The 12316-nt window shown below is 35.2% G+C and overlaps 2 protein-coding genes across 3 annotated transcripts; one reads left to right on the top strand and one right to left on the bottom strand.

Annotated features, from left to right (window-relative positions):
* The first annotated feature begins 2934 nt into the window (after positions 1-2934).
* LOC107948864 (reticulon-like protein B12) lies at positions 2935-5174 on the top strand. 2 transcript variants are annotated; one of them, XM_016883514.2, is made up of 4 exons: positions 2935-3420; positions 3641-3821; positions 4389-4600; positions 4702-5112. In XM_016883514.2, exons 1-4 carry the CDS (start codon positions 3354-3356, stop codon positions 4869-4871), a joined length of 630 nt encoding a protein of 209 aa, XP_016739003.1. In that variant the 5' UTR covers positions 2935-3353; the 3' UTR covers positions 4872-5112. The 2 variants fall into 2 exon arrangements, with proteins under 2 accessions (XP_016739003.1, XP_016739002.1); XM_016883513.2 differs by having other exon boundaries at positions 2956-3219; positions 4702-5174.
* Positions 5175-5440: 266 nt separating this feature from the next.
* On the bottom strand, positions 5441-7809 carry LOC107948863 (E3 ubiquitin-protein ligase HAKAI homolog). The gene is made up of 3 exons (XM_016883512.2): positions 7366-7809; positions 6925-6983; positions 5441-6586 (listed from the first exon to the last, which is right to left on the bottom strand). The coding sequence occupies exons 1-3, from the start codon at positions 7618-7620 to the stop codon at positions 5806-5808; spliced, it is 1095 nt and encodes a 364-aa protein (XP_016739001.1). The 5' UTR covers positions 7621-7809; the 3' UTR covers positions 5441-5805.
* Positions 7810-12316: the final 4507 nt, after the last annotated feature.

The following is a 12316-nucleotide window of genomic DNA, read 5'->3' as shown; positions in this document are numbered from 1 at the left end:
CTTTAATGTCTAATGTATAAATATGGGCTAAGTGCCTTGTGTTCCTCTTTTCGATGCTCAAATGATTAAATCAATTTATTTGTTTAATTAAGCTCAAGAGCAAAGGGGAACTAAATCCGATAAAGGGAAGGAAAAAGTGGTCGAATAGCTATCGGAATCGTTCGACAACACCCGAGGTAAGTTCTTGAGTAAAAGAGCTTAAATTATGATTTGATTAGATCATGTTTTAAGCAAATTAAAATCATGCTCTCTGTGTGGCTATTGAGCCGAAATTGCAAGAATGATAAGTGTCTTGTGTTCGAGTTTTGCTAACGAAAATGAAATACGAATGTGCCATGATTTATTGTTAAATGTGCATGGTTATTTGAATGATGTCCGGGCTAAGTCCCGAAGGCTTTGTGCTAAGTGACCATATCCGGACTAAGATCCGAAGGCATTTGTGCGAGATACTAATTCCGGGCTAAGCCCGAAGGCATTTGTGCGAGTTACTAAATTCGGGTTAAGTCCCGAAGGCAATTGTGCGAGTTACTATAACCGGGCTATGTCCCGAAGGCATTTGAACGAGTAGCTATATCCGGTTAAATTCCGAAGGTACGTGATTTGGGAATGAATGATCTTGCTGTAAAAATTTCAGTAAATACTCTAGAAACATCCCAACATTGAGGTATGTTTCGTATGTGCTTGAATTTAGTTGAGCCCTTACAAATAAGTATTCGCTCAGTTGATAAACGAGCTACCGGCCTTTGGTTAAGTTGATCTTTTGTGTATGTACATAAGGGTTGGTAATGTGAAGCAAGTAAGATATTGAAAAATTGTGCATATGAAATTATCCGTTTAGCTATATGAATGCTATACTTTTGTTGTGCTGGAATTCCTTGCTCAAAACTTACTAAGCATAAATTGCTTACTCCGTTTCTTTGATCCTCTATTTTATAGATTTTGGTTCTCCAGCTATCGGACTCGGGATTTTGAAGTCGAAGTCGCCCACACTATCAAAGCCCCCCCCTTTTTGGTACAATTTTGGTTGAACTTCGAAATGGCATGTATAGGACTACCCGTTTGTTGTGGGTCATGGACCCTTTGGACTTGTATAATTTTGGATAGCCATGTGAAAATGGCTTATATATGTTTGAGTATAATGTTATAATCATTTGGTGTGGATATGCTTGACAAGGATTGGCCATGGGAATGGTTAATCACTATCATAAATTGTGCTATTTATGCAAAAAGGGCTAGTTGAATCATGGAAACTATAAAATAGGTAAAGTCTACCTTAAAGGCAGATGCTGACAGCAGCAGTGATGTAGATTTGGAAAATCACTAAAAATAGTAGGAATGGAATTAAATAGTGAATAAATTATGTAAACGAACCTTGATGAATCTATTTTCATAGGAAAGTAACGAAACAATCATACGGACAGTATGTTAAGAGATATTCAGGTTCTCGTGAGACAGGGCCAGAACGGTTTCTGGATTTCCTGTTCCGACTTTGGAAATTCATTATAAATTAACCAGAGACAATTAGGAGTCAAGCCATATATGTATAGATTCCTCTCTGAGTCTAGTTTCTATAGAAACAAATGGCATCAGTATTGAAGCCCTGTACAGGGAGATATCCAAGTTGTAATGCGCAAAGGTCAATGTAGTCGATCCCTGTAATATGGGAGACTTTGACTAATAAACTGTACTAATTAGCCCAACCAAAAATTCTAGAAAAAAATATGTAGATGGACATATGAGTCTAGTTTCAGGGAAAATTTACGGAACTGGATTCCGAGTTTCTGAACTCAAGATATGATTTTTAAAGCGACTAGTATGCAGATTAGCAGTGTCTGGAAAATTTTTTTTAAAAGTCTGTTAACACCTCGTGTTCGACTCCGGTGACGGTCTCGGGTTCGGGGTGTTACAATACAGGCCGAGAGAAGTGCTGTGCTGCGATGGAGACGACCCAAAGATATCAAACCCGTAATGTTATCCACCCCCTGACGAGTCCGGGAAATAGTCGTTGTCTGGAAAATCCGGATAATAAGAAGTATCAGCCGAATGTGAATGCGATTGCTCAGACTCGGCCTCAGGCTATGCCTCGGGCTCCACCTCTGGCTCGGGCTTTAGATTTGGCTGTGGATCGGGCTCTATATCAGCCACTGGCTCGTATGCCCCAGGTCGCTGCACGTGCGGGGGGACTACAGTCGACTGGGCACCAAGTAAATATGGCTTTCCCATACTAAAGTACCATTGCTAAACACAAAACTTATTAACATTTCACAATAAACAAAATAAATTTTAAAACAAAACATAAAAGTAACACTAAACAAACTATATAATACTAACAAAATAAATTTTTTCTTATCATAATCTATTTTATTTAAAAAATAACAACAAATAAATTACCTTTTCTTTTTTTTCTTCTTCTCCTTTCTTTCTTTCTATCTTCTTCTTCTGTAAATTTTCTTTTCCAATCTGGTAGTCGAATGGAGGGGGAGGGTGAATATATACTAGAGGGGGTCAAGGTTGTGAGAAAGGCACCACCGGTGCCGCCTGTGGGGTACCCTTCACCCCTATTTTATTTTATTTTTTTCATCCTAATCTCTTTTTTTTTTACCTACAAAACTGTTAGTTATATTTGGATTTGAGGGTGGTGCACCACCCTCCATCACTTGCAATGACCCATTTTCGTGTATAATGTTAATGACATCCCATTTTAAATTTTTTTTTCATATTATTTTAGTAAAAATCCCTAGTTTAGTAAAAAACCCACCTAGAGTGTTTGGGGTTGAGACAAAATCCATAACTTGGTTTTCCCCCCGAAAATGCTGTCCTTTTTTACCATTGTCTGTCTGATCGTTAAACGTAATGCTACGATGATGACGTTGCTGACTGCCAAAACTAAGGCCTTCTATCCAAACCCGAAACCGAGATACAGAACATTAGATTTTTAGTAGCAGTATAGTTAGTTCATTTACTATGTAATATTAGGACACAAGTTAAGAGCACCGTAGCAAACAACGAACATGAAATAAGCAGTAAGTGAAGGGAATTTATAAAAATCCTCAGACTTTAAATTTAATAAATAATATTTGGAATTTGAAAGAAAAAAACAAAGGAGAAGAAAAGTTGGAAAAGGCATGAGGAGGATGTCGCTTTTAGGCTGGAATCTGTGGCCACCAACCTTGCCTTTCTACAGTCATCCTTATGCAATACAAAGCACATTGCTAAAAGGTTAAGAAACCTCTTACTTTGATCTTCTTTTTTTCTTTTATCCTCTCAAGTCTTGGTGCCATAAAAAATTTGGGTTTTAAAGATCTGATATTTCATTCTATTGAAGGGTCTATTTTATTTTATTTTTCTTGTGAATGGGTTCATCTAATCGACTGTTCAACAGACAGAGAACTGTTCATGAGATCCTTGGTGGAGGTTTAGGTAAAGTATCTGACTTTTTTAGTACTGGGTTTTCATTTGAATTCATTTTGATCAAATTTTAAACTTGATTGAACCCCCCCCAAATAGAATTTCCATCGGTTTTAGAATGGATCTTCTTTGATCCCTATTTGCTTGAGGATTTAGCAATCGTTGATCTACTGTATTAGTCAGTTGGTTAAGAGTTCGAGGTAGATGATGATTTGTGTATTGGTTTGAACAGTTGCAGATGTGATGTTGTGGAGGCGAGGGAACTTGACAATGGGGATCCTGTTAGTGACACTAGCTGCTTGGGTGGTGTTTGAGAAATCCGGTTACACTCTGCTATCACTTGTCTCTAATGTCCTCCTCCTCCTTATTGGCATTCTATTTCTTTGGGCCAAATCTGCTGCAATTCTTAACAGGTAATCAATGCAGATGTGCTACATTAACTCAGAATTTTTAACATATTATCAGTTTCTGCTCGGAATGTTGGTAAAAGTATTATGAAGATTCATGCACCATGAATCAGATTGTATTTTGCACTCTACTAAAAAAAATGAGCAAATTTCCAACCATTTGTTGTGTTAAAAACTATCGTGGCTCACGGAATAACCAGTGACATGTAGCATGCCATTTGTACCTCATACTGACATGCAAAATTGAATGGAATTTTTAACAAAAAGATCAGTTTGCTCTTTGATCTAAAATACATAGACTAATTTGCTCATTTTTTTTAGTAGAGGGGGTAAAATACAATCCGACTCTTAGTACAAGGGGCTCCATGTTACTTTCACCTTGGAATGTCTAATATTAGACATATATAGTTGTTTGCATATTGCATCACATTAAGGCTTTATGAGCCGATAAAGATGTGTAATGTTGATATGTAACCACTAGCATCACAATAAGATGACATATGAATTTCCCCTGTTTGTGACTATTAGGAACTAGCAAACTGAATTCTACTTTAATTTCTTGTCTTAAAATAGACCTGCACCACCTCTTCCAGAATTGTATCTATCAGAAGAAACGGTAAATGAAATGGGAGCTTTCATTCGAGCCCAGGTAAATGATATTCTCTCAGCTTCTAAAGATATAGCGTTAGGTAAAGATGCAAGGCTGTTCTTCAAAGTTGCTGGATACTTGTTGCTGATTTCACTTGTTGGTGGCCTTACTGATTTCCTTACTTTGGGTTACACCAGTAAGTCCTAATTCCAACTTCTTATTACCATCATTTATGGGATTGACCTTTCTCAGACTATTTTCGAGTAATACAACTGTTCGTTTATTCCTTTGTGGCAGGCCTTGTTGTTGTTCTCACAGTTCCTGCACTTTACGAGAGATACGAAGACTATATCGATTCGTATACTATACTCGGATACAGGAAAATGCAGCAGTTGTATGTGAAATTTGATTCTAAGTTTGTGAACAGATTCCGGAAATGGATTTTGGAGAAGCAGAAGTTAAGTTGATTTATCTTTTGTTTCTTCTTCTGGTTTCTTTTCTTTTTTCGGTTTTCGGATTTGAGTGTGACAAACACAGGCACAAAGTTTGGTGTTTTGAGCAGTGGAGATGTGGAAAAAAAATGGAGTTTCCTTGTCTTAAGCTGATGCTTTCCCTATCTGTATTATTGTTTCCCGGCATGTGAGTTAGGCTATTGAGGAGAGAGATGTTATTGAAGCCACAGCTCAATGAAAATCATCTTTATTGAAATGAATAGTTGAGCAACATTTGTACAAGGTTTTTATGTTAGTAAAATGTAATTCCAAAACAAACTCAGAAGTTTAACTTGGTTAGTACATCACTGGTTCATTTATGCAGGAAGAACTTTACCCCCGATGTAACTATCTCCTAACAAAAAAACAACTAAAACCCTTGAACTTCAAAACTTCATGTTAATGTTGAAGCTATGAGCAAAAGATTGTTCTTTTCTCGTTAACAATGGACTAATTAATGTATAGTAGGCAAGCTAGCTCCTCCTGATATTCAAATGGCACTCAAAACTTGAGGAGTAATCTGATCTGAAACAAATAAATGGTGGTAGAGAAACGTAACTTTTATCATCACTTAAAAACTATATAGAATGTTTCCATTGAAGAACTTGGGCCAAATTTTGAATTTGCAAACTAATCGAAATCCTATAAAAGAGAGCACGATGCTCTTAATAAATTAAGAAATGGAAAGAACATTACAAAACTTAATCAAACACTAAAAATGGAGAAAATATCACACATTGACCACAAAAGGGAGGAGCAATCTCTACCCCTGGCTACCTGCCTTGCCATTCAGGTTCTTGCTGCCCTTGTCCTTCAAGACTCATATCACCAGAGTTGAACTTGCCAGGTTTAAGTTATGACATATCATGTGAGAGCGGTGGAGTTGGTGGACGAATGTGCATGGAGTGACTTAAAAGTGGACACCAGGTTGCCCTCCATTCCAAGGCGGATAAGCTGTTGGGTAATTCACACCCCCAACTGGACCTGGTGGGAAACTCAACAATGACCCCTGCTCGGAACCGACATCTGACGCTGAACTTTGCCTAGCCATTTCATAAGGAGCACCATAAAATGGTTGAGATCCATCAGTTGGAAAAGGAGGAACACCATATGGAGTTAACATTCGGTTTGAATTCATTGGCATAGCAAAATTAGGTGGTTGCATGGAATGTATAGGTGGGTATTCAGAATACTGATTCTCAGATAAAAGTCCCTGCAGCTTGTCTGAAAACTGACTAGAATCTGGTTGCGGGGTGCCCTGCAGGTCAAAGCCTTGTTGGAAGTGGTTATCATCTAATTGGGGCTCCAATGGATAATTCGGAACTTGACCAAATACTAGTGGTCCCTTTGGCTGCATTATAGGCCTTGAAGGCAGTTGTTCTCTGGGCTGCTGCCAACGACCTTTGTCTTCAGTATCATGGAGCAGGGGGTTTGAACCAGGAGAAATGACAGGCCTTGGAAGACCTCGAACAGCAGCATCAGAACCTGTAGGTTGTTTAGCACTATGAACCTCCGAGCCTTTACCATCTTCCTTCTCTGCATTAGGCTGTATAAGGGCAGCATGGCTCTCATGGATATGAGATTCAAATTCAGTCTTCTTCAAGAAAGATTTAAGACAGTGAGGAGCTGCACAGATGAAGATCCCCTCCATTATCTTGATTGTCTGAATCTTCTGTATACGTTCATCACAACTGTGCAGAAACAAAGAAACAATAATTTTGTCAGTGTCAAGTTACTTGAGTTTGAACTGAATGAAGACACTATTCACCATTCAGCCAAAATCCTTATGATTCTATAAACACCAGAATTCAACCACAAGAACAAACACAAGCGGGTCATGGGAAACAAGGGAAAAGACATGAGAATTGCCAATCCTAATACTTTTTATTAGACAAAACTGCATAAATTATTTGATCTTGGTAGTTAATACTCGTGAACCATTCAAAAGTCCACACGGATAAACTAGCTACTAAAATCTACGTTCTTTAGACACCATTTTGCTATAAGGAAATAAGATTTGATCACTTACAGATAGCAAATCGAATCACTCCTTGCACAATCGAGGCAGAAGGCATGCTCACAAGGACTCTGCAACCAGAAGAAAACATATACATTTTCAGATACAGAAAACAAAGTCCAATACACAAAGGAATTCCTAACTATAAATGTTGAACAAATGGAACCCTTAGCCATCCATCAAAACCTCGTTACTAAATTTTTTCAACATTTCAACTTTAGAGCGAACCTAACATTGAATACCTAGCGACGAACCATTATTTTACAACGAAAAAATTCAATTTAAGAGTGAATTCCACTTTGAATTTTTCTTCAACTTACAAATAGTATCTTAAATTCAAATATCAGGAATAGCATAACTTATCTATTCTGTTCAATACTTACTCAACATGTTCACTAATCAATTGTAATTTAAAGCTAAATGAAATTAAGAATGGTAATAAGAAAATAGTACCAAGCGGCCGTAGATGGCTATAGGAAAATCGCAGCCAACGCAGAAGTGAACTCGCTCGCCAAGCTGGCGGCGTGACTTACGACCGACGGTCTTGACGAGCGAGAACGAGATAGCGGCGCCAATGCTCTTGGCAACGGGAAGGTCAGCGATAACAAGGTGATCGGGGCAAGCCACCGTCACCGTTTCCACAGGCAATGGCTTCACGGGACCGGCGGCGTCCGAGGACGGGGTCTTGCTTAGTCGGATTTGAAGCATCTTTGTTCCTTCTGCTCTTCCACCAAATTAAAATCGAATCAAATTTCGACGCTCTTATATCAATCGAGTTCCGTATAATCGCGTGTCTCTGCCAGTATAATTCGTAGAACGGCTCTGTTTTCTTCATTGGGCTCTTATACTTTAATACATTGGGCCGTTTGTAATTTGGACTTGCAGTCGGGTATGAGCACGTCTCTCCCTGTATCTGAATGAGATTATATTTATTTATTTTTTAAAATGAGTTTATATATAAGATAATGTTATGAATATCTTATTAAATGGATGCCCATCATTATTAATATAAACTTTTGATGTAATTTAAATGAGACTTCTCAATATAACTCTTCAAAGGGTAAAGATAACTTATGTTAACAATGTAGTATGAAAGATTATTTGCCACATGTGGCATATGCCCAAATATTTTGTTTTTGTTAATATTTTTTTAAGGAAGAATGCGAGAATGTAGTATATTTTGAAAGGATGAAAAAGAGAGAATTGAGTTATTAATTTATATTTATTTTATAATGTTTGTGATCTTCTTTTGTCATTATCCTCATTAAAAGGTTGAAAACAAAATATTTGACTATAAAATATCTACTTATGAGCAATAGAATATAATAATTCTATCTAAAGTTTATTATGGTTAGATGCACCTAGAGTTGCAAATTTTTTTAAAAACTGTGACTATAACTCTAAAGTATTCAGAATAAGTTTTTAATTAAAATTATATGGTAAAAAATTATAGATGAGAACTTGTAAGAGAGGAAACTTATGTATAAAAAGTTATTGGTTATGTACCTATTATACACCTGGAAAATAAGATTCATTCTCAAAGTTTGCTATTAATATATTTTTGGGCATTTGAAGATTTTGGCATATTTCCTGAAGCGAATACTGCATATAATTGTTTAGAAATTATATTTATTTTGTTGACTTAGTGACATTATAATATTCACATTGATTTAGACATTTCTAGTAGTAAATGTCACAATAGTACTTATATGTGGATACAAATTAAAATGAATGATAATAAAATTATCAATTTGTTACAATTTAGTACAATTGAAACACATGCTAAAGTAAACCAGAAGTTTACTAATACAAATTAAGTGTTAGATATATTTATAAACTTAATGAGAATAACCAAGTGTTATATACCATCTAATATTTTAATTTGAATCAAAGTCCAAGTAGGACAATCAGTTAGAATAAATAATAGATTGATCGGTTCCAAATATGAAAATTCTTCTAAATGGTTATATAGTTGAGGCGGGTGCTCCAGAAGAGACCCAAGACATAACTAATAAATAAAACTCCAGAAGAGATTCAGGTAACTGAAACTGAATTTTAAAATAATGAAAATAAGAGATCTCAATAAGTTATGTCAATTCAATAAAATGTGGAACTGAATAATAAAAGTGGTCAACAATGATTTTGCATGCAATATTATTATTGAAATAATGAAATAAAAGGAAGATCTTGAATAAATCTATTGGGAAATATAGATATTGAATAAATTGATCAAAATAGAAAGACACAACTCAAGTACAATTAAGTTCGTGGAGTTTTTGACTAGTAGTCCAAATATCTAAAGGTATAAAGCCAGTGAGGGTGCAATTGAAGTAGTTTTGCAAAAGCAGAATAAAAATATGAAATTTTTCGCTAAGTCCTGGCAATGATTATGAAAAGATATAATATTTTTTTGTGGTGGATGGAATAACCTTTAGATATATTATTGAGTTGACAATTCATAAAAGATTTAACTTACGTCTAATGATTATTGTTACAACCTTTTATGAATCAGTATGTGGTAAAGTTTATATTAAAATCCTTGAAGGATTTAGGATGCTAGAAGCATATTAAAATTCTCGAGAAATTGCTCATTTATATGAATTGAAATGATTTGAACATATTTACAAATTTGACTTAGTGAATAGTAGTTGAAGGAAGATTATAAAATGATCCAAAATACATATTTGTGTTTTTATAAAAGAATTATGATTAATGTAACACCCCTATCCCATATTCGTTGTCAGAACAGGGTTATGGAGCATTACTGAACTTTACGGATTAATTATGAACACTTTATAATCTTTAATATATATATCATAACTCATTCTTATAACACTCATATGGTCCCTTATATGGGCCCTCGAAGCCCAAAATAGACATCAGAAGTAAATCGAGACTTGACCGGAGACTTCAAGAATTTTTCATAAAATGTCAAAAATTTCTTAGAAATAGGGACACACGCCCGTGTGGCTAGACCGTGTGGCTCACACAGCTAGGAGACACACCCGTGTCTTAGGCTGTGTGGGCATTCAATGTGAGACACACGGTCGTGTCCTAGTCCGTGTCCTCACCCGTGTAACTCTCTGACTTATGCCACACGACCAACCACACGCCCGTGTACTAAGTTATGTGTAAAGTACAGCGGTCACACAGGCAAGCCACACGCCCGTGTGCAAAAACCTGGGCATTCTATTTTGAAATTTCAAAGTGCAAGGGCCACACGGCCAGACCATATGCCCATGTGCCAGGCTGTGTCACACACGGCTAAGACACATGTCAGTGTCTCTGCCCGTGTGGATGAAAATAGGTCATTTCAAGGCCATTTTTCTCACCCTTTTCATCTTCAACCTGCACACAACATTGAAATACACTAATATATCACAACCAAGAAACTTAATACAAGCCAAAACTCATATTATAAACATAATATATCATCACAAAACTCATTTGCATAAACTTACCAAAACAACTTCATTAATTGATTTACTAAAATCTACTACTAACTACATGCATATAAATATATATATATGTATCATCCACAACTATATTTCAAGTTTAACTCTTTTCTAATTAAACCCTATACATGCCATATAAACCACAATATTTATAACAACGTCTACCAGAGCAATCTGGATAGTGTGTCTCGATGTGTTGATTCGATCCTCTGAACTTCTTGAAAATCTACAAAGAATATTCAATAACACAAGTAAGCTTGATGAAGCTTAGTAAGTTCATTGGCTTTAAAAAATAAATCTTACTGAACATACTAAATATTTCATTTAGTTTAAGCATTTCACAAGCATTTCCTGCCAATCATAACTTCGATTGATGAATTCACATAATTGAGCTCAATATCAATAATTATTTAATTTCTTCCACATTAATCTATGTAACACTTACCAATCTCTATCCAATTAGAGAACATCTTACGGATTTGAGTACATCATTTTCTTGATGCCATAGTCCAACTATGGTCTTACACAATTGCCATGGTCCTACCATGGTCTTACACTTGTAATGCCATAACCCAGTTATGGTCTTATCATCAGGATGCCATAGCCTAGCTATGGTCTTACACACATAGATATACTGCCATAGTCCAACCATGGTCTTATGTTCATGGTGCCATAACCCAGTTATGGTCTTTTCACTAAAATGCCATAGCCCAGCTATGGTCTTACATTTAAACATTGCCATGGTCCAATCATGGTTTTATCTGTTAATTCATCTTGTGTCACGGAACGATCGTACTCAATCCTGAGTTCCACTTAATTTGAACTTTCAATTCGATTTCCATATTTTTACAATAATCATAATTCAATAACAAAAATATGAAATAATATATTATATCATTCCTAAATTAACAATGAATCATGAAAGTTCAACCATATGAACTTACCTGGGCTAATTTATAGAATTTGTTGTAATTTAGGGACTATTCAGCTAATTTCCCTTTTTCACGATTTTCTTCGGGCTTTTGATATAAAGCAAGAATTGAAAAACTAGCTTAAACCCTCTTCAATGTTTGTTTTTAGAGCTGAAAATGATGATGATTTCTCTAGAATTCTTTAATTTCTCATTTATTTCATTAAATTTGACAAAATTTTCAATTTTGGCCTTAGTTCACACCATTTTATCATCTTTTTAAGACACATGCCGCCCCAGCCACTTACTTTTGGCATATTTCTGCCTTAAGTCTCTCCTTATTTATTTGTTAAACTATTTAATCACTATTCTTTTAATTAGCAAATTTTGCACCTTTTTCAATTTATTCCTTTTTAATTAATTAACTAACAAAACGTTAAATTTTCTAATTAAACTTTAACACTAACCAATGACACTCCGTATATATTTATAAAAATATTTACGGCTCGGTTTATAAATTCGAGGTCTCGATTCATCATTTTTTATACTAATTAATCTAATGATTCCTTTTAAAATACAAATCACTAATTATAAAGTCTTTCTAAAATCACATTTAACTCCTAAATAATAAATAATAAAAATTTTTAACTCACTCGTCGGATTTATTGATCTCGAATCACTATTTCTGACACCAGTGAAAATTAGGCTATTACAATTAAAGTTTCTTATGATTATTGTTAAATGTTGAAGAGATCAAAATATATTTCCCCAAATTTCCCTCACTTATGAATTTTAAAATAATGGTAATATAAATGCTTAGCAAATACATTCAAATAGTCATTTGAAAAACTAATATTCAAGATTGAATACATAGAATATGAGAAAACATGTGATGTTTTCATGAGGGGGAATAAATACGCGTTGCACTCTTTTTCCTTTAATCGAGCTTTTGTCCCATTGGGTTTTTCTGGTAAGTTTTTTAATGAGGCACCATATTATGCATATAATAGATTATGTACTCTTTTTCATTTATTAGGAT

The sequence above is a fragment of the Gossypium hirsutum genome, chromosome A04 (genome assembly GCF_007990345.1).
Source record: "Gossypium hirsutum isolate 1008001.06 chromosome A04, Gossypium_hirsutum_v2.1, whole genome shotgun sequence".
Lineage (NCBI taxonomy): Eukaryota > Viridiplantae > Streptophyta > Magnoliopsida > Malvales > Malvaceae > Gossypium > Gossypium hirsutum.
The sequence above is the reverse complement of the archived record's forward strand: the minus strand, read 5'-3'. Positions and strand labels throughout refer to the sequence as shown.

Coding starts and splice junctions, on each gene's coding strand:
- LOC107948864 (XM_016883513.2), top strand. CDS start 3,126: ATGAGGAGGATGTCGCTTTTAGGCTGGAATCTGTGGCCACCAACCTTG. Junction 3,220..3,640: donor ACAAAGCACATTGCTAAAAG/GTTAAGAAACCT, acceptor TGGTTTGAACAG/TTGCAGATGTGATGTTGTGG. Junction 3,822..4,388: donor TCTGCTGCAATTCTTAACAG/GTAATCAATGCA, acceptor GTCTTAAAATAG/ACCTGCACCACCTCTTCCAG.
- LOC107948863 (XM_016883512.2), bottom strand. CDS start 7,620: ATGCTTCAAATCCGACTAAGCAAGACCCCGTCCTCGGACGCCGCCGGT. Junction 6,984..7,365: donor TAGCCATCTACGGCCGCTTG/GTACTATTTTCT, acceptor TTCTGGTTGCAG/AGTCCTTGTGAGCATGCCTT. Junction 6,587..6,924: donor AGTGATTCGATTTGCTATCT/GTAAGTGATCAA, acceptor GTTTCTGCACAG/TTGTGATGAACGTATACAGA.